General features: G+C 41.6%; 1 protein-coding gene across 1 annotated transcript in view; it reads right to left on the bottom strand.

The window, feature by feature from the left end:
- DPP6 (dipeptidyl peptidase like 6) overlaps positions 1–20,826 on the bottom strand; it is a gene marked incomplete at both ends in the record, with an annotated part of 415,156 nt that extends 394,330 nt beyond the window's left edge. The window contains one exon of the mRNA XM_084281883.1: positions 20,626–20,826. Within this exon, the coding sequence (XP_084138009.1) occupies positions 20,626–20,826 (201 nt within the window). The remainder of the gene's footprint in view (positions 1–20,625) is intronic.
- Positions 20,827–22,710: the final 1,884 nt, after the last annotated feature.

Genomic DNA, 22,710 nt, shown 5'->3' with positions numbered 1-22,710 from the left:
GTTTCTTCTACCATACATTTTGAATGACAGAAAGCTTTTCAGCCTCCCAGCAGAGATCAATGCTTGAAATCTGAAGTCAAACAAATACAGACAAATTCACGTGAAAAATGAGGCATTCATCTAGGAGCACAGTGATTAACTCTGCTGACTTATGGCAAGACTTAAACAACTTGATGGATTCTCTGTCACTGGGGCATACTCTGATCAAGACTGGATATTCTTCTAGGATTACATTTATCTGAAACTGTTACTCAGCTCAAAGCAGTGGCAATTCATGGAAGCTCAGTACAACATTGCAGTGTTGAAGTTGCCTTTAGCCAAAACCAACACCACTACTCCATGCCTTGTTGGTCTCTGTCTGGACAGGATGAGACAGGGCTCTGGCTCTTTCCCCACCTGTTACACCATCCTGGTAGCAACAGCTCCACTTTTTCCACAGGCAAAACAAATGCAGCATTTTATGAGCAAACATCTCCTCTTGTCTTCATTAGACTAAAAGAGATGGATGGATGGATGGATGGATGGATGGATGGATGGATGGATGGATGGATGGATGGATGGATGGATGGATTCCATGGAACATATCTGGCATGTGACACACTGGAAGGAACTCAATAGATGATGATTGTAAGAAGTTTAAATTTCCTCTATACAGAGACACCTGTATTTAAGTGCACCATGTCTTAACTTATTGCAGTCCAATCTAGACTGACTCAATGAATTGCCACACCAGAAAAGTATCTATATGAGTTTGGGGTGAAGAAGAAATCTTGCAGAAATAATTTGCACATGGATACACAGACATTTTTTTTTCTGAGAAAAAGTGGAAAGAATATGAGCTGGTTATATGGCAGAAGAGATGAGAGATCCCTACAAATCTCAGAGAAAACCTGATCTAGTTCAAGATGTTCCTGCCCATAGCAGAGGGGTTGGACTAGATGATCTGTAAAGGTCCCTTCCAACTCAAAGCATTTTATGATTCTATGATTGTATAAAAATGAGAAATACGGTTCCCAAATTAGCAGATTATTAAAGTAATTCCTCATCAATAGTTAGGAAGCACAGAATGAGATGGATAGGAAAGGACAGGTATACCAATACATTATGCACTAAAAATTCAGGTGAAGATCACAAATTTAATCTGAGATTTGAAGCCGCACTGCAGGTGGCTCTTACCCATACTGATCAGTCCATCACTGTATTGTCACCGTGCCACTCACAGATCAGGACTCCACTGGACAAGGCAGAAACAGGCTGCCTCAAAAGGATAGATTGTTCCTTCAGGCTTAGGTACAAAGAGGCAAGCTACAGCAGGCAATATAACTATCACTTGGCAGCTGATTTGAAGTCACTTTCTTTGTGCATGCTCTTAGTCCTTGGGAACAGTGAGGCGATTTGGATTAGCTTAGCATTTAGAAGGCACTTATTGCCTGCAAGCTGCCACTTGTCAGCAGCTCATGTGACAGAACTCTGATTTATGGTTTACCGGGTAGTTGTAAGCTTATTGGATACATCAGGCACTCAAGCTGCTGTTGTCTACATTAAATATGTCAGCACTTCTCAGCTAATGCAGCAAACTCCTGTTCCTCTGACACCAAACCTAAGGGTGTTTGGGGAATGCTGAACATTGTCTGGTGCTTTCAGAGCAAGTCCTTTGCTGATTCAGAATCCACACCCAAACCCCCAGTTTCAATGCAACAAGGTCTTGTGACCAGAGGATCAGATACACTGAATGTAATTATAGAAATCAACAAACAGATCTACTTTATAGTAGCCCAGAACTACTCATTTTAGCAAACAACACAGCACCAAATTTTGCTATTTGACCTCAATTCTTTAACTTATTGTTCCTGATTGACAACTACTAAATATCTACAGGCCAAAAACTGAAATTGAAATTTCTTTCCAGAAAGACTTCATGTCAGCCTCAGAAATATCACCCTTAGGGAGCTTTCTTCTAAACAGACCACATTTCAAACTTGTTTTCCTCTTTGTAGCCATCTCTATTCAAATATTTTTCCCAGAAGACATTTATGTCTCTGAGTACACAAAGGGATAATTTCTTCTGCATTCATCCATAAACCTGCATTTGTTTCTTTTAATTTTCCTCTTCAAATCTAGTCCTTTGAGTCACTCAAGACACAGGAAAATCTCTACTTTCCAGGTACATGAAGTTTCATCTGCCTCTGAGAACTTGGAAGCAGATCTTTTGTCATATAGAGCAATAAAAAAGTCCTGTGGTTCTGCATTTCTCTCTTAGCAGGAGGACTACAGTTTTCCATTAAGCACTGATGAACATTTCTTCCTATTGCCTCCACCAGGAGCTATTCTAAAACCCTAAGGATTCTCTGTTTTATTAGAAGTCAGAAAATCCTCTAAGTTTACATCAGCTCTAAAGTTCTGCTTATACTTAACTCAAATGTGATATCCTACAGAGCAGCAAGATAAATCGAATACAGATTTCAATTAGTCTTTCTCAGGAATAAAAGCACTGAAAATACAAAAGATAAACATTTCTCAAAATGCTATGGTAGAAATAAACTCTCTGCAATAACTAAAATAATATAAAATTCTGGCAGAGCATGCATGAGAATAAGAAGGATGAAAAAATAGTTGCACTTTATGTTTTTGGGGACACTACTTTTCAGCTCAGTTGGTTTTGTTTTACTGCTGTACCTCCTGGAATTTCATCCTGGAATATCTCTGGCTGCAGATTTTGCAAATATTCTGTGAGAAGACACTCACATTTTTTACTACACAAACTGATCCACTTTCAATTGAATACTTAAAATATTATGTAGGCTAGAGGGCCTCTCTACCTCTCTACCATAACTCTACCATGGTGTTTAATACACTCCTTGGGAAACTGGATATCTGGGTTTAAACCTTTGTTACTGGTAATATTTTACTATCTCTACAAGGCACTATAAGACAGAGACACATAAAATACCATGTCCTATTGATTAGAAAACTTTCTGAAAGATAATTTACTCCATCTGAATGATTATTGTAACTTCCTTCTTTCATTTCTTGAATTTAGCCTAGATTACTTTATTATTATTATTATTTGTTGTTATCAAACCTGACCATAAATTCAGAACAACCTTGTCAGTTTCATAAAAAAAATAATATATATATAATTATATTGCTTAAAAAAAAAAAAAAAAAAAAAAAAAAAAGGTTTGTTTGCAAGATAACAAAATAAATCAGCTAAGTTTACCTAACTACCCCACAGAGAGAACATAGTTCTCTCAGAGAGAACTATGTTCTCTCTGTGGGGTAGTTAGGTAAACTTAGCTTAGAGAGAACTATGTTCTCTCTGTGCCAGGCCCTGTACAAATACCACAGAAAATTAGGTTCTATCAAAGATAATCTGTTGTTAAAGCACAATACAAAGGTAGGCAAACACATACAAACAGGGAAAAGTTAATGGAAATGTGTCAGAGACAGTTGACCTAATTTCCTAATGAGTCAGGTAGAAATTACAATACTATGCCCTTTTCTATCAGAGAAGAATTCAGAATTCCCAAGTCACTCTGTGTTTTCAAGGTGCCCTGACAGCTATGAAACTACAGACAAGAGGTAGACCCCTTTCGCCACAGTGTCTGATGAAACCAAACTACTCTCAGTTTACCCATTGACTCAATGGGCTATGGTAACATTCTCCTATTTCTAATCTGGGGATTTCATTTGCTGTCATATAATGTCATCTCTCATTTTTCTGCTTACTTTTTTAAGATGGGGCTGCTTTTGTAGACTCAGTGATCTGAGGACGTAACAGAGATGGGTTGTGTAAGAACAAGCATCATTAAATTAACTGATGTGAGAGGGAAGGCTTCAAATCTGAAGGACTCATGCACTTAAGTTTGCCTACCCACAGGATCTATTAGTTAGTGTAATAAAAGACACCAATTCTCCCCATAAGTCTTACTTTAAAACCAAGTATAGCAAAATATCAGGGATCTATACGGAACTCATATGGCGTAAGTTAAACTTAACCTAGCCTTCTTGTCTATAAGCATACACAGACTTCCAACCTTGCCTCATGAGGGGATTTGAAAGCTGAAGAAAGCCATCTGTAGGGCCCACACTGACATATATGACCCAAAAGAAATAGTGTGCAGTAAATGAAGGACTGAGCTGGAAAGAAAGAGCAAGGACAGTTTCATGACTAAGCAAGTGGACTGACACCCTGAAGACACAGTGATTCCCCTGTCTCTCATACAGCCAGATTCTCTGATGCTGGGCAAAACATTTAAGTTGAGTTCCGCTAAGTAAACATTACAGTATTTCTTGCTTTACAAATGGCTACCTTGGGGACTTCTGATACTATTTGTAGAAATGCTGAGAGTCAGCATTGTCACTGAGGTCAAAGACTTGTGCTATGGTCTCCCATTAAAATAGTCCCCACTTCAAGATATTCTCTATTCATTATCATTTCTTCCTCAGTTTTCTGTCTGTAGAACTGCAATAAACCCCTCCTCACACTCAGCAGCTGTCCTGGGAAGACAAATTCAATAGGTTATGAGGCACATTCAAAAACCGTGACAGTAAATGCTAGAGAAGAGCCCATGAGGAAATTAAACAGCATCTTAAGAAAGCACACAGATTAATGCTTAAGGCCATACATTAAACAATGGGGGAGGAGGGGAAATGAAATCTTGAAGAGCTTTTCATTAAATAACTGTAAGCATGGATGGGAAGAGGGGGTCCTGTTCAAAAAAAAAAAAAAAATTACATACAATTATTTAGTTAAAGACATAAGCAGGAAAACTAGAGTAATGAATACAAGAACAGGTTGAATGAAGGGATTCACTGGAAACTTTAAGGCTGGTATTGCCTACATTTTTTGAGTGCCTGACATGGTGATGATTTCTCTAATGTCCATTGTAATACCATGCAGAGATATCTAAAGGAGCTCTGAACCACCTATACCAGGGACTGAAAGTTCACAGCCATGTGAGTATTCAGTAGATAAATTAGTTCTGATTAATACAAATGAACAGCAGATAAAAGCTGGCACTGCACTGGTATAATATAGTGCTCGCAGTTCTTCCACAAAAGTACCTCGTTGGGCCACGTACATGTACCCTTGATGCAAGGCAAGCTCATCTCTTGGGAGCACATGGCCCTGGGGAGGCCAGGATTTAGATATACTGTGTGTTTCATGGCATGTGAAATTCCAGCTCATACAAGCATGGAAATCCTGAGTGTTCAACCCATATTAGCACTTTCAAGCAATGTAACCTGCACTGCTTCATCTTTTTTTACTGTCTTGAAAAGTACAAAAAAGACAGTCATTTTTAGGGCTTCATAGTTTGGGTGTTTTGTTGGGTTAATCATTTCTATCACAACGCCTTTTAGCCCAGGGCTTAGAAAGAACATCAAGAATAGAGAGTACAAGTGAGATTACAGGATATAATAAGAATGTTTCATCTTCACAGCAGAGTAGAAACAATACTAGATGACTTTTATTGCATAACCAAAATCTTCTGGAAAATCTGTCTAATACCACACAGAGATTTAAAATCTCCTGAAAAACTACATGGCACAGCAATAGAAGCCAGATGTCTAACTCCCGGTCAGGTGCTACAGCTCTGGTATTTGCTGACTTACTGCTCACATGCACCATGCTTTCCCTCTGTTGCTGGGATAAGATAACTGGAGATTACTTTACCCATTTCCACATCAACACACACAATGTTCTACATACCCAAACCACTTCTTCACCCTATAAGAAGCCATCATCAGCATCCCCAGCCTCTAACCACAACTATATAGCATCCCTACCTCTCCCTCACCACTCATTTCAGAAAACTGTGCTTCTGCTATTTCCCTCCTGCATGGTCCAGAACGGGAGTGAGCTCTTCTCCTCTGTCAGTGCTGGAATAATTGGCAGGAAAGCTGCTGTGTTAGAGCAGTCTTGCTACGGTAAATATATTCACAGGTATGCCTCTCATCACTTTATTTGAAGAAGTGGCTGCATTAGTTTTAAACAAGTCTGTGTCACAGGTCAAGTTTAAAAAGTGCTCAGGGCCAGATTCAATGAATGGCACAGCTGCTTACAAGTCAGGCACAGCCATTCCTATATTGCCAACATTTTGAGCCCACGGTGAGCTTGGAAAAACAACATTAGGGGAAGAAGCTAACAGGAATTGCCTGACACGTGGTATCACTTCTTGGACACTTTTTACATCAGGAGCAGAGCCCTACATCTGAGAGTTCTTCCTACTGAGCCACATGAACATGTTTGTTTTCCCTCAGTTTCCCTTCCAACTCAGCTGTCTCTCCTCTGTTCATGAAGGACAAGACAGAGGAAAACCCTTTTGAGGCTCCTGTCTTAATTACTAAGATAGGCAAAGTTACTGCATGTAGAAAAGGACTTCAGTACTCTGTGTAGAAAAGCTAGAGCAAAGTACTTTGGTGAAAAACAAACAAACAAAAAAAAAAAAAACCAACATACAAATCTACAATAATAAGAGGAATTAATTTGCCTACACAGATCATCAGCAACTAAAAGCTATGTAGATGATGCTGCCTTTATAGTGACAGACCTTTAAACACATTGTCCCTTGAAGTGGAAAATTGTTTGGCCTATGGGGGAGGTAGCTAGAAATCCATAGGCAAATATACCTGTTACACCTCATGCAATTTGATTAAAATGAAGCAATCCAGGGACTCTTGATCAAACTTGACCAAGTAACCTTATATATGTATTCAAAGGATGGATTCAACCTTGTTTAACCCATTTTACTGTATTTTTTTTTTCATATATATTTAGTATAGTAAGAACCTTTAACTCTTCAGAAGATTTTTCTAAAAGACATTTAGCCTGCATAATTAAAACTGAAGTCCCTGTCACCCAGCTGGAGGAAGAGATCTCTTCACTGATTCCAAGCAAAACTTTAGTGGATTTAGTTGTAAACAGGGACACTGTGGTTTCTCTGTTTCCAAGGCCAAGTATATAATCCCATAAAAAATAGAGTTATTGAGATCCATCTTAAAGCCAGATATGACTTATCTTTGCGTACTCTTACTGGAAGGCTCTTCCAATACTTCAATGCTCAAGATCTTAAAAATCTCATAATTTCTAGCCTAAACCAATTTATGGCCAGATTACAGCCATCTGTTCTTATTCCAACACTATCTTTCATCTTAAAAAACTGTACTCTCCTCCTGGGAAAGGACCCATTGACCTGAATAAATGAGAAGCAGTGATTATTGAAGCTGAACAAGAAAAATGTTGGGAATGTTTGGGTCTGACAATAAAAGTTTCTCCTAGATAGATATCCCAAAGATGGACAGGTTCTTCATTTCCACCATTAGCAGCAAAGGGGAGAGATCAAGTCATAGAAAATTGTAATACTCTGCTTTGATAAGAGGATCCCTTTCTTTGCTTCTTAGCAAGCATAAACTTTTCCACTTAGGAGCTCTGAAGGTTATATTACTGTAAGGAACAGGTCTTGGTGCCGTACCTTGCTGAAGCATTCTGATTTCCTTGGGAACAAGAGAAGTAAGGACTAACTATGGTAGATATTCTTTATAAGTTTTCATCAGAAGGTTCAGCAATGTCAATAGCCAAACTGTCAGCCCTGAATAACTCATTCAGCTAAAAGTAGCAGCCAGGTTTCTTCACCTTATCTTAAAAAATTGGGGTATCCAAACCAATGTTAAAAAGCTGAGTTTTCAGAAGTCTTATTGACTATTTACACTTTAATAAGCCTCTGCTGGTTATTCATGAAAACAACTGCAACAGAAAAATAAAATAGAAGTAGCAACATTGTCATGTCTGTTTGGAAGGTCACAGCCAGCCTGCATGAAAGGGGGAAGAGGAGAGGAAAGGCAGTCCCTAATGTTCAACATTTATTTTGCGGTTAAGTCCATCAATCATTCCTCTTCTTTTTGTAGAAATGCCTTGAACAGAACAGAATGGTCTTGTAACGGTTCATCACTCACAAACGTTTGATGAAAGTGGATTCAGTTTTTGGTTTATGATACATCATGCTAGAAGAGATGAGTTTCCTAGAAGAGATATAGGCATTACACATAAAACCAATCTACTTATTTTCTAGTGCTATGTCCAAGGCATTGGGTTAAAGTAAAACACAGGAGGAGGCTGCTGCCAAAATCAGTCACACAGATCTCACTTATCACTGCTAGAGACATTGATCCTTGTACAATTCATCTCCATGGCATTGTGGCAACCTGGGAAAACCTCTGTCACACACATGTGTTACCGTTTGTTCTTTAAGTTACTTTATATTTAAAGTCTTGTATTTTATTATGCATCCTGCCCAGTTCTTTTACATCTCAGCAAGCTCCCATTCAAACAATGCTTACCAAACCTTTCATAAAGGCACCTGAAGCCTGCTGATTGAGTTGTCTCACAGAAGCCTTTCTAATAATATACATTTGGAGTGCTTTTAATCATTTTATGAAGTTAGGAAATTCTCATCTGTTGAACTCCAGTGGACCACAGAAAAATTTTATGGCTCATCAAAAATTGAAATCGGGTGAAAGGAATGCAGAACAGTACTTTCAAATTAAATTACATTTTTTTGGGTTTGACTGGCACAATCTGTCTTTAGGAAAAGAAGTGCCTTTTGTGGAACTTTCAGAGCAAATTTGTTCCTCTGATTCACACTGCTGCTCCCTGCATTTTATACTAAATTGCACAGTTAAAAAGCTGACTATGGCATTCTCATGTATCTTTCCAGTCCACTAGCACTGTGCTATCTGCCAAAAGCCCAGATCCAGAACAGCTTCAGCTTAGCACAGACAGAAAGAAACAGTGAAGTGACATGGTTGTAACTCAAGGGATTTCACATGCAGATTTACAGGGTGAGATTAAACTGGTTTAACCTTGCTCTTAACCTTCACCTTCTCTCTCCAGTGCCATGAAGAATTTCTTCCTTGCTCCTCCAAAGAGGAGAGCCACTACAGAGTTGCAGAGTTGCTATAAACATTCTTGTATCTGTGAAAGACTGTAGTCTCTCACGACTCAACATGAGAGAAGAGAGCTTTCCTCCCCTCCCCTCCCCTCCTTATTGAATAACAAGTTTGCCCCTATACCTGGAGAGGGACAGCTTAATGACAGACATATAATTTTCTATTAAGTGAACTGTTAAAACAAAACAACCCCCTCCGCCCACCCAAAAAAAAAAAAAAAAAAAAGTCCTTTTGAACACGATTACACTGAGTTTGTGTCCAGAGAATGCACAGAATGACCCTCCTTGAATATTCACAGGAAGAGAATTTCAACCCACACTGAGCTTAAGTGTTTATAGACAGTGAATGTTTTAGTGATGCTTTCTGTAAACTTTCTTACCAGAAACCTGATCCAAGCTTACACCATGAATTCAATTCTTGCAAACCCACACTGTTAGACCTGGATGGAGTCTATGAAAATAAATGCAAGATGAAAGGGGTATAGAAAACATGTTTTTCAGTTACTGCTAAGCAGCCATGCATAATGGTGAATGGTCAGAAAAGATGAAAACTCAGTTTGAAAAGCCACATATCTGCAATCATGTCATACAATGTAGGAATGAAGACTGCACTGGATGGTGATAGCATAGGAAACTCCCATACATATGTGAAGGCCTGAGGATATAAGGAGACGTATTCCCTAAATGTATGTATCAAACACATACTTAAACAACATTTCTCAAAATATTGTACTACAAACACTGTTAATTTAGGTAGTAGTTGCACCAAAAAGGGATATATTCTGATGTAGAATGGAAGTGGTAAGGGGCAGTGTTTTGTAAGTGCTACAATATGCCTTGAGTTTGTTATCCACAATGCAAATACTTCATAATGAAAATAAGTTTTTCTTCTGAGATTGCAGCTGTAATATTACATAGCAGCCATAGCAGCCCATTACATACAAAGCAGCCCTATTGGAAAAAAAATAAATAAATAAAATAAAATAAAATAAAATAAAATAAAATAAAATAAAATAAAATAAAATAAAAATCCCTTTGTTTCCCACCAAGATGCTTCCAGGATCACAGAGCTAGCATCAAGTCCTGTGCATCACAGCTTTCCTTTTTCTTCTTTCCCTCCGTTGTCCCTTGTCTGTCTTTCATCCTCTTATTCTTTTCTCTTGCTTTTGGAGTCTGCCTCATTGTTTCCCCCAGTGGCAAATTAGACTAAGGACACTGCTTGAAAATTCATATCCAGTATATCATGGCTGTATCTACTTTTTGGTGACGATGATGTCTCAGTAATGTTTTAGCCTCCTAAAGCACTCAGAATAGCCCAGATATCACCACGTAAGACAGAGAATCTTTGACAACAGGAGAAAATGAAGCCCTAGAGATGATGACAATAAATAACTTCATTTTACCCACCTTGCTTTCCATATTGGCTTCCTTTTTATCCTCAGTGGCCTTCCCACCTTCCCAAGTACATGACTTTTATCCCAGATAACCCTTCCAGCTTCCAAGAGACTGACATGCATGTTGATATTCCCCCAGGGGTAACCTTGTCACTTCATCACATTAGCTCATGTTTCCTTCTCTGACAACTTGTGGCATGTTTTCCCTCAACTAACAACCACTCTCTTTTATATGACTTATAGCAGTTTAGCAGCCAAAGAATAATAGTCTGATAACTGTTCATCCAGTATCATGTATCTTCTTATTATCTGCTACATTATCCTTATCTAATTGCATGCACTTTGGCTCAATCTGACATTTTCAAAACTACAGATGCTTATTAGCTTTTCTTAGCTAAAATAAAAATGTGCATTATAGTGATTATGAGCTCCTGGCACTGCCTGTGAAACATTGTAATGAGAGAGACCTTTAGCCCACCATAAACAAGCACAATCAGGTCTGTTTTGGTTATTAGCAATGCTCCCCAAAATGTTGCCACTGTCAGAATCAATGACCACACTGCTAATTATTAATAATCTTGTGTTTCTATGGATTTCGTTTAGGCCAAAACTTTAGACCAGAAGCAGAAATGGTTTAATTCTGTACCTCTGCAGTGAAGCCATGAATGAAGTCACAGCCTTGATTCCTTTATGGTATCCAGCAGATGCAGATCCTGCCCCACAGGGATAAATAACTAGCTGAAGTTCATACAGCAGGTCACTGGTAAACCCAAGAACAGCAAGACCTCCCAAATAGCCATTCCAATGTGCTACCACAGATCTGTGCTACCTCAAACAGCAGGTATAGAAATGTGCCCAGAAATTGGTGAAATCTATTCCTTAAACAATCTGTTTCCAAGTGCACAGAACCCAAACACAGAGAGTATAAACAAGGCAAGTAAAATAGATTGGGTTACTGTGATCTTAAACCTTAGTTATGTCAGTCTTTATTAATTACTCTTGTTTGCAATGAATCACTGTAACTGTTTTGACAAGTGCTGTTTGTGCAGTTCACAGTACAATGAAGCAGCTGCTTCAACAGCACCCACTATTAGAGACACCATTGTGAGACGCTGTAATACCTTCATTCAGTGCTTTCTCCAGGTGCCTCCTCTTCTATATGGGATTATAAATGCTCAAATTAAAAAAAAAAAAAAAAAAAAGTTTATATAAAACAGGTAGGTGATTTGTGTCAATAAAATACTTGCATTCACTATGCCTAACAGCAGCAAGACCAGTAAAAGTGGAAATCTTTGGTTCACTATAAACCATTTATGTCTCTATGGCAACATCATTGTTGATTCCTACAGCATTACTATCAACAATGTGATAGATATTTGGTCTTTTGAGTATTACCTTTCTTTTCCTGGCCTTTAAAGGAAATAGAAAAACAAAAACAAAGACATGCCATATTTTATATAGATTATCCAGAAACATGAGGAAGGATTTAGCAATAAATGACAAATAAAGACAGGATTCTACAGTCACATGAAACATAATCCCAGGAGCAATCTGTGCAAATCTAAGAGCTGTATATGCAATAAACTTATCTTGGGACAATCAGTCTCTTATGCAAGGGGTCAAGCAGTATTTAAAGCAGATCCCAATAACCTCTCTGCTCAAGGTCCCTCATGTTGCTGTGGAATACGACATACCCTGACCCACCTGCCCCAGCAGGAAGGCAGGGGAGGCAGGCAGCAGCTACAACTTGCATTTTACAGTGCCAGAGGGCAGGTCACTGTGAAGCTTCTGGAGAGGAGCCATCTGAGTTTTTGCTGGGAGATCCATCTGTAGGCGCCAGGGCAGAGAGAGATAAGACTATCTAACAGGTTGCCAGCAGCCACCTGTTAGATAGGGAGGAAGAACTGACTCACAGTTTCCTGGCATTGCAAACAAAACTGAGTTTCGCTCCTGTGATGATGAAGGGCTGAGGGATGATTGGGGAAGAGGAGAGAGGAAAAACTGAGCCGTGCTTGCAACTTCTTTTGCCGTTAAGGCACTGGTGAGGCTCAGAAGCAAGCGGGAAGAGCCATCCATCCTAGAGACACCTCTCATACCATCCTACCTTTTCAGCAGTGGCAGCAGCCACCACCAGATTGCTTTTCTACCCTGGCACAGACATCAGTGTCTGTTTTGCTACTGTCACCAGTACATACTATTTCTTTTTCCCAAAGCTGACCTTGCAGACACAGGCATTTTTTTGTTCACTCTGCAGTAGCAAGAGGCACTGCAGAACATCTGAGCACATCTCCACAGACACCAGCTTTACATGACAATGTTCTGCAGACCACTGCTTATACCCTTGAGAAGGACAACCAGGCAGTAACAGGCCTCCTGCTGCTGCCCAGATGCTGGACATCATTATTCCTCTGCCAGAATGGTAGGAAAGCAGCAGGCACAGGGATCCTGTTTAAAGCAACTGCTGGCTCCACTCACCAAGTGTCTTCAGATCTACAGCTTGGAGACTGCTGTAACATCTGCAATTGCTTAGTCTCTGTGGGTTTCATTTCTCCTCTGACCAAAATACCACTGCTATTTTCTTTTATAGAGGGTCAGAGCTCATTTTAATGGAAAAGAAGGAACACATACATATGCTTGTCATAAACACTTTAAAATTAATGACTGTGGTATAACTAGAGCTAAGGTTACCAGGCATTTCCCACTGCAGCTTTTCCATTTCATGTGGCTCTGTATGTCTAAGATAGCAAGCTAGGGAAGAAATTTGCATTTGCTTTTGAGGTCTACCTAGAGTGAAATCTACTTGAAATTCTGGAGCAGATGCTTTTGACAAATACAGAAGGAACACCCCCACCCCCATGCCCAAATATTATATAATGAAAGTATTAAGATACTCCTATCCTTCCTTTTGGATGCTTTAAATCTCCTTCTGCCAAAGAAAGATACAATACCTAGAACAGCCAGAGGAAAACATCAGAGATCTGAAATGCCATGTGAAAGTTGCCCTAATGAGTGCTAGATACATCAAAGACTTAGATGTGACGGACTTCACAATTAATGTTACACCTGTAAGAACATCCTTGGTGATAACTGGAAATATTTTTGGTCTTAAAGACCCTGTAGGCCAGAACCAGAAACTGCAACAGCTCACAGGGCTGAGCCACAGCAAACTGTCACTGCTGTAGAACTGAGACACCCTGTCTCTGAGGCAATGTGTCAACTCAGCCTCTGATTTTCCATCTGCAAAGTGAAGATAGTAATGTTAAATCCAGTTTTAAAAGTCACAGAGACAACAACTGGTAGAAGAGTCTACATAATAGCACAGCTCTATTGTCAAGTACTCTGTTTAGAGGAAAATAATTTACGCTATACAAGTGATACGCAATTAGAAAATATGCTCTACAGAAATCTATTAAGATCTCATCAACAGAGATTCACAATACTGGCCTTTTCCACATTACCCCACACACTCCATTTGCTTTAGTTAAACTTGCTACTTGCAACATGGACAAATATTTACCCTCTCTCCCTGGATCCACATTGCCGATTCCCTGGAGCTTAAAAACTGTGTTAATCTTTTCTGTAATCTTGGAAAAACTTTCAAAGGCTATTTTAACAGAACAAAGTATGAAAGATCTCTAATCTGAAGTGCTTAGAAGCTGAGAAATAACTAAAACATTGGTTGAATGTTCCTAAACACTCTATGGGTGGAAAAGTTGTGAAGAGCAAATGTTTCCACTATGCAAAAACCACAACCCACTCATCCTTCAAAACACCTTATGGGATTGTACCACTCTACCCTTCCTCTGTTCCCTTCTACACTGCTCTGCTCTGCAAAATATGCATGTGCACAGTACCCATGTCAGACCTGTTCTTACTCTCATTTTTAGGTAGGTATTGACAGAAAATCCTACGGGAGACTAGATCTCTTCATATAGTCTTATGCACAGATTCAAAATATAGTTTAACTCAGAGAATTCATATTTGCTGAATTTTATCATTACCAAATACATGAATACAAACACACAGAATTTAAAAAATATAGATGATATTTTCAAAGGTGAGTAAGTAAGAACCTGATCCAAAATAAGCATTTAGGCACCTACTTAGGAATCAGATTCCAAAACATATATTTGGATTTCAACAAGAACTTTTTTTTAAAGAAATTGGGTTTACTAACCTATATTATCTGTATGTACTTTGGAAAATTTACACTGTATCAAATCCAAATATGAACACAAGAGAGTTTTGGAGAAGGATTTATTTTATTTTCCTTTGGGAGAAAAGAGACAAAATTTCCTTAGAAAAAAAAAAGATTTGTTTTTCCCTTCCTTCCTCCATGTTTGAATATGGGACCATTCAAAACTGTTGTTAAACCATTTTTTGATGAGCTTTGAAAACAAGCATTGCTCCCTGATGGCGAAAGAGAGAGTTACTAAATTTTCAGCAAGTCAATCATGCCTAGAGAAAGCAATAAGGAACTGAAAATAACCCTCACGTGTACGAATGGGTATGTAAACAAATGGTTGGTTGGTGCTTTACTACAAAATCAATGAAATGCCAAGAGCTCAGCGTAACAGAGCGTAAGCAAGAGACACTGCCACCCATTGGTCACTGAATGAAAATGCACGTACATCACGGCAATGTGCTGGAAATTGTCCAGCATATTAGGCAAAAATCCCGGCAAAATCAATTTGAAGTTACTGAATTTTAAAGGAAGATTTATGTGAATCACCACAAGCATAAAATTATTAGCTCACAAGAGTTTATTATTATTATTATTATATTATTTTTTAAGGGACAAATTATTCTGACCCAAAGAGCATTTTCAAAGTTGCGATGGTGGGATGGACATCTGAGAACTACCATCTTTCCAGCCTTTCCTAAAACCAAAATATACAGAGAAATGGAAAGAATCACAGTTCCATGTCATTTTTTTCCCCATATCTTGGAAAGTCCTTTGGAAAACCACACAAACTTCTCTGACTCTGCTCTCAGTGTCTTCATTCTGCACTTGTCCCAGCTTCTACTAACTCAAGACAAGTAACGTGAGCTAAAGATTCTAAATAAGGTATTTCAACTTATTTCACTGTTCACTACTATTAGAGAGATGATTCAGCCTGTACACACAGTTATTCATGAATACTTAAAAATACATTCTATCTGGCAGACTTTTTTTTAGTGCATGCATCATCACCATGGCTAGTAAAGCTTGCAGAAAAAACAGCTGATTTTGATCTGGCAACAAACATCATGAGGTGGTTTAATTCTTTTAGAATTAAATCCTTTTATAATTTTTATACAAAGTATAAAAAATGTATCACTTCCAGTGTCCATTATTAATTACTGAAAATATATGGTGAAGCTGCATGATGATGATGATGATGATGATGACGATGATGATGACGATAATAATAATAATAATAATAATAATAATAATAATAATAATAATAATAATAATGGTTTGCCTCTGGGGAGATACGCTATAATTTTTATTAATTTAAAAAGCTGGGTTTACAGAATTTTAGTAGGGCCTAACTCTATTTCTCTTGAAAATACTAGTCCCAGCCCTTTAAATCTTAGTGGCTGCTGGATAACTGAGTTCAGCATCCAAAAACCCACCAAGAAAAGGCAGAAGAAGAGACTCTTACGGAATTAAACAACAGTAGTTTCTGTAAATAAACATGGTAGCTCAGGTCTGCAGACAAGATTTCTGGTTATCATTCAAACCACTCAATCTTCCTGTAATGTTATGATTCCTGCAATCCAGCCATACCTTCTATCAAACCAAATCTCTCATCTCTTGGGGAAAAGACTACATCATTTCTGAAAGGTCTGTTGCAGTTCAGCCCTCAACCTTTCTGAAACACTGTCCTTGACATACATTTTCAGAAAGCAATACCTCTTTCCATTAGACAAATAATGAACTGAAAATTAACACTTACGATTACATGCAACAGCAAGTCTGATGTAACAACTTACAATTTTTTTTACACTAACGCTTTGATACTTACTTTCTCAGACTCTCTCTATTAACAACTGATATTTTAATTACTTAATCCTAAATGTATGCAATAAGGAAATGCAGTTTTATTGCGGCATTTCAAAATTATTACTATTTATATCTGAATGGAAAAAAAAATCACAAAATGTAAATCAGTCTGAGTAACCAATCTTAAAATATTTAAAGTATAATATATGACCAAATGTAGTTTTAAGCAATGCAAGAAATACAGAATTATTAAGAATTCAGTAAATGAAAAAGTATTCACATTAGTTGTATCTTTTATTCTTTAGGTTTAGCCGTTTTTATATGGTTAAGTCTCCCATTAAAGCCAGTAGGAGTTTTGGCCAAGTGACAGAACCTACAAGAATGCAGCATAGGGGTCTTTATATAAAAAGTTTTATAATTTTCTAGTGAAGAGTTCAATATTTTTTAACACATAACTTATCATACAGAATTTAATACAAAAAGGAGTTCTGTGATCATCACTTTATAGTCGATGCCCTATAAAATAGATCAATATTCTGTGTTACAGAAAAGTGCTGAATTTCTTATGCTCTTGATTAATGCATTGTTATCATCCCAGTAATTAAAAGGAGCAGGGTTATACACAATCAGCATGATACATCTTACTCAGCACCTCCTGGCAGTTGCCTGCAAAAATTAAACTCATTAATCACTGTAATGCCAAAGAAGGATAAGCTTGGAAAAAATAAAAAGCTCTATTTTACAGAGAAAAGAAAAAAAAAAAGTAATCTCAAATCAACATCTAGGATAAAATCCCTTCCATGGTACAGTATGAAAAGTATTAATCTAATCAATCTAAAAAGAAGATACCACCACAATAGATTTCACTTTGTCTTCACAGATATTTCTCATACCTTAATGAATGTAGTGAAAACATAATTCTACAGAAAAAAAAAAAGTCATAATTCTGTTTACAGTTCTTGTGATAATTAATTTCAGTATCAATACTGCCACAAAGCCAAGGTGGAAGTTTTTTTTCTGGGGTTATTCATAGCTGGCCTGTATGGATCATCACTCCCCATCCCATCCCCTTCTCACCCCCCCAAAAAAAATGATCTCTTATCAGACTAATACTTAACACTTTAAAAGTGCAATATTTAACTAAAGAATGCTGTGACTTCTGCTTCTCTATACCTTCATACTACAAAAGCTGTGTTTTCATGTCCATCTTAATAGTGGCTGTAAAGTGAATTGAGTAGCTGCTATGCTATTACTATGCTATGCTACAACTATTGCCACGATTGTCTTTATTTAATATTTCTTTTTGTTTAATATAAAAATCCTGCTTCCTCTTCAACTACATATAGGTTTCATTTAGTATTTTCCAACCAGTACTACTTTCAGTAGACAAAACATTTACTAACAATACCGTGACCTTCAAAGGCATGATCCTGTCTTTCCCTCTGTTTTTTACAGCACTGAAGTCTGTATCCATGCTTAAAAACATAATACTGAATGCAGCACGCACATTTCAATGTGGAAAGTCATCATTAGTAACCCATCAAATAATCTCAGGCCTCTTCTGAGTATTAGTCATATGACAAAGTTAGGAACAGAACAGTCTAATTCTCGGGTTTGTTTTGATATTTTCAAGTGTGGCCACAAAACAAAACTCCCCCCCCCCCCCCCCCCCCCCCGTATTTTTGAGCTCTTTTTCTACTAGATCAGTCCTGAAGGATGAAAGATGATGTGAATGTGCCACTACAGTTTTCGTGTCAAACTGATATCAGAAGTTTCCAATGATGTCTTGTTAAGCCCTCCCTCACAATAAACAACAGCACATGCTCCTGGCGCCCTGCACAAACAGACCGCTCTCTTTTCACTTCTCCCACTGTCCTTCCCTGTTGCTTGCCTCACATTTCCTTTTAGATTTCACACAAATCCACAGGGATTTCATGCTCAGAGTCACATTAGCTCGTCCTGCCTGCAGCTGCCGAGGAAGGTGAGAAACTCGTTCTCTCCCCCGTGACCTCACCAGGGTCAAGGGCAGGAGCCCGCCACTGGTTCTATTCGGAGACGGACAAGAGGGTTCAACACCACAGACAGCTCCCTGGACACGGGACGAACACGTTCAGCACCATGGACAGCTCCCCAGACCTGGGTGGGCTCTGTTCAACACCATGGACAGCTCCTTCCCCGGACCGCCCGCGTTCGGCACCACGGACAGCGCCTCCGGGTCCTATCCGGCTGGCCCAGCACCACCCCCTTCTGCTCTTGCCTGTCCCTGCCTCCTCTCCCGCTGAGGGCAGCCCCCTGCCTGAAGCCCAGCTGAACGACATGTTCACCGGCTTCATCGCCTCAGCACCTTTCCGACCTGAACGACTCGCCAGCCCAGGCTCTGCCGGACAGGGTTACCTTTGAACAGCCTGACCCGGTCAATTGAACTTTCTCAGATATGTTGCCCCCTTTAAAAATAGTCCACACGAGGTTCCCAAGTGTGTTTAAAAGTCTCTCCAACCCTCTGTATTTGGTTATGGATTTTTTGCACTTCATCGTGGGGGACCTCTAGGAAGGCACCTTTCCCTCTATTGATCAAACTGTACAACATTGCCCCCACCAACACACAAACCAGGAGGGGGCAAGAAAAAAAAAAAAAAAACAAAAACAGAAAAAAAAAAAAAGCAATTCTTCTTTTAGCAGCGTATTATTATTGTTATTAATATTATTTTAGAGCCTGTCAGCACAAATCACTCGCAAATGCTAAACCGTGTCCTTTGCTTCTCGGCTCAGCGCTTCTGGTGATCAGAGAAGCGGCTCCAGACATCTGTCGTCTCCAAGCCCAGGAAAGCGAAATTAAAACGGTCAAATAATGAGGAAAATGTGCCTGAGCCCAGCCCCGGCGGCGGCACTCCGCTGGCTCGCAGCGACACCTAGAGCCCAGCTCGTCGCCGGGAGGGCCCCGTGTCCCCAGCCACGCCGGCAAGGGCCACGGGTGGATGCGTGGGCCCAGACACTGGGATAGATACCCTGCAGTGATACCAAGGAGCAGCATCGCCAAGATCGTCGCTAATCAGTGGCTCACAAGGAAACGTAAATTCAGGCTCCTGGCACTATCAGCATGGAAAACACCTCGGTGTGGTTCAGACCAATTTGGCTTTTCACTGGCAAAAGTGCACCTGCTCCACCGACTGCAAAAGATTTTAATCAAGGGGTGGGGAAAGAGATGGAGAATTAAAGGACAAACCGTGGAAGTTTCCCTGCAAGCACAACTCTCTCCTCCGAGTGAGCCAGTTGTGCTACCTCAGCTTGAAGCCGTGCCTTTCCCAGGAAGGAGCGCCAGGGCTGGACCCTGCCGCAAAGCCAACAGCGCGTCCCACTCAGGCAAGAAGTATTTTTAACCCACACAAACATCATTCTCAACTGCAGCCCTTCGCTCCCCCTCATGCGTGCTTCCACAGGAGCAAAACACCACAGACCTCTCTGTAAACCAAACACCACGCAGGCTACACCAGCGGTGGGGAACTACCGCTGAGTACTTCCCCGCTTCCTAAATCCCCACTTTCCTCCCCCCGAAAGAACTAAGCGCTATCGACCGAAGCCAGTTTAACTCCATCAGGCACATCAGCGGCCTGGATGAGTCACTCGTTACTAAGGCGATATGCAGATGCACCCTTTGAAGTCTCTAGTCCCGGAGGCAGAGTGGGAGCAGAAGGTGCGCGGCCGATTTAGCCCCTTCCCCGCGGGGGCTCGCCCGGGGGCGGCAGGGAGGAAAGGGAGAGAGCCCCAGCAATGGCTCCTCAGGGGTTAAAAACTTTCTCCTCGGTCAGGCTGGGGAAGGCTGACGGGAAAGGAAGGAGGGAGGAACAAGGTGAAGACTTGTGCCCCGGGAGAGTGATAAAAGGTAAAAATTGAATAATTAAGAAAGAAGAAGGAAAAAAAAAAAAAAAAAAAAAAAAAAGCTGTGTCGGCTCGCTCGGAGGGAGATTCTCGGAGCTTGCCCTCGCTGTTCCCAAACGTGCTGACCCCGTGCCCCCCAGCCCTGTTCCGCGGCACTGGAGAGCCGCGCAAGGAGCGAGGTGAGAGGTGCGGGGAAGCACCGGGGAGGTCAAGCCCGGCTCGGCTCGGCTCGGGCTCCGTCCCGTACCGTCCCCAGCACTTCGGGGGAAGAAGAGGAGCTCAAACACACACTCAGGAGAGAGGGAAACCGCCACGACCGCTCGTAACACCGCCGCAAGCCTGGAGGGGAGCACACACGCGCACCCTGGGGGGCACCCGAAACCGAGCCAACCCAAACGCGAGCGAGCCCGGCGCTTACATCCTCCTCCTCGCAGTCACTTCGCGGCTGGTACTGGAAGCGGGGCCGGCTGCTTTCCTGTTGCAATGGACGCGGGGTCTTGCCGGCAGCTCCGTCCTCCTCGCTGCACTGGGCGCCCAGGAGGTGACTGGCTTCGGGAGGGACGGGGAAAGAGCGGGAGGTGTTGATCTTCCCGCTGAACCGCTGGTACAGTGAAGCCATGAAGTCAATCCGCGGGAAACGAGGGGGAGGGAGGGAAAAAGATCCTCTTCTCCCCCTCTGTGTCTCTTCTTTTCCCCCTCCTCTCTTCTTTTTTGGCTACAGCATGCTACACGCTGGGGAGGCTCGGTCCCACATCAGCGGCAGGTAGAGTAAGGGGCTCCTGCTCCCCGGTCCTCGGCACCCGGAGAGCAGCGGGGGGATCGAGAGAGGAGGGAGGGGGGAGCGATGGGGCGAGAGGAGATAAATAAATAATAGAACGCAATCGAGCCGAAACACCACAGGCCCCGGGAATGCTGCACCATCCAGTGTTGGGAAGAAAAAAAAAAAAAAAAAAAGAGAGAAAAAAAAAGAACCAAAACACTCCAAGAAGACGTACCCCCGATAATGGCGCCTGAGTGGATCAGCATTAAATGTGCTTTGGGGGTGTGCGTGTGTGTTTGCAAAAAGAGGGGGGGGGAATAGAAGGGGGGCTGGCTCAATCGCTGGCTGTCAGCGACTCCCCAGGCTGAGGTGGCAGAGCAGTCGCCTCCGAGGTCGCATACCAACAGTGTGCACAAGCGAGAGGCAGAGTGACAGCGTGTGTGAGACGGAGTGGAAGAGGCTGGGAAGCCTCATTCAAAGCACGTTGCTCTTCTGGGGAGGGAGGGCTTTTCTACAATCATCTCCTTTTCGGCGTCTTCTTTTTCTTCTTCAATTTTTTTTTTTTTTTTTTTCCGGGGAAACAACTTAAAAAAAAAAAAAAAAAAGGAGAGAGAGAGAGACAGCAACAACAGACACCTGCTCGTGAGGGAGAAGGGGAGATGGGGAGGGGAAAGGCGAGGCAGGTAGGAGGGAGGCGGGACCGGCACCGGAGGCTGGGGTGCCCGGAGCGGTTCGCAGGAAAGGGGCAGGGGAAAAGAGGGCGAAGCCTCTCCGCTGCCAACCCAGCCCAGTCCTGGGTCCGCCCCGAGGTTTTTTGGCACCCGCAACTGCCAGGTCCCCATCCCCTCCGTTCCGTCCTTCTCGTTCCCCCGCCTCTCCCCGGCTGGGGATGAAGGGGAGAAGGAGGTTGCGGGTTTTTGGACGTTGTTGTTTGTCGTTTTTTAAAAAAATCCGGTAAATCGCCTCACTTACTATTTTTATATTAATTCATTTTTTTTTTGCTGCATTAAAACGTGCTTCAGCGCCCCTCAGTGGAAATCCACCCAAAGTGGCTCTCGGCAGGAGCGGCAGGGAATAAACAAGCGTGGTGTCGGCACCGGGGGCAGCCGGGATGGGTTAGAATGAGACCGGGAATGGGACCGGGACCGGGACCGGGTGTGGGCCGGGGGCCGCCCGCAGCCGCGGTCCTTGCGCGGCGGTGCCGGTCCCCGCACGCTCGGCGCGGAGAAATAACGGCAGCCGTGAATGAAGGCTCCCGGAGGAGCAAAGAGGCTCCGGCGGGCAGCGGGGGACCTGCCCGGGGGTGTCCAGCCGCTCGCAGCACGGCCGCACCGGGACGCGGGGTGACAGGTCCTGTTGCTCCAGCATCAGGCGCCGGGGTTTCCATGGCAACAGATGCTCAGGTTGAAAGGAGAGAGGGAAGTGCCAGAGTTGCTGTCCCCTCTTCTCCTCCCATGGCAAAAGCTGCCTCTTTGACCTCCAAGTTGGCCAGCGCTATTGCCATTCTCTCATGGGAAGCACACAGAGCAGGAGCCACATCTTGGCCATTCCCAGCCACAGACTCACTGCTGGACAGCTCACAAACTTGGTTACACTTCAGTAAGTGGACTTGAAAGGCTGAGATGTTTCTAAATGCTATTCTTACTTAAAGTTTTAGCCGTTAAGAAAATACCATCTTTGAAAGGTTCAATTGCCTCAGTCTAAAAACAAAACAAAACCCACAACTGAGTCGACCATATACAT

Source organism: Netta rufina (assembly GCF_964035555.1).
Source record: "Netta rufina genome assembly, chromosome: 2".
In the NCBI taxonomy this organism is placed as follows: domain Eukaryota; kingdom Metazoa; phylum Chordata; class Aves; order Anseriformes; family Anatidae; genus Netta; species Netta rufina.
Note: the sequence above shows the minus strand (reverse complement) of the source record. Positions and strands in the feature narration are given on the sequence as shown.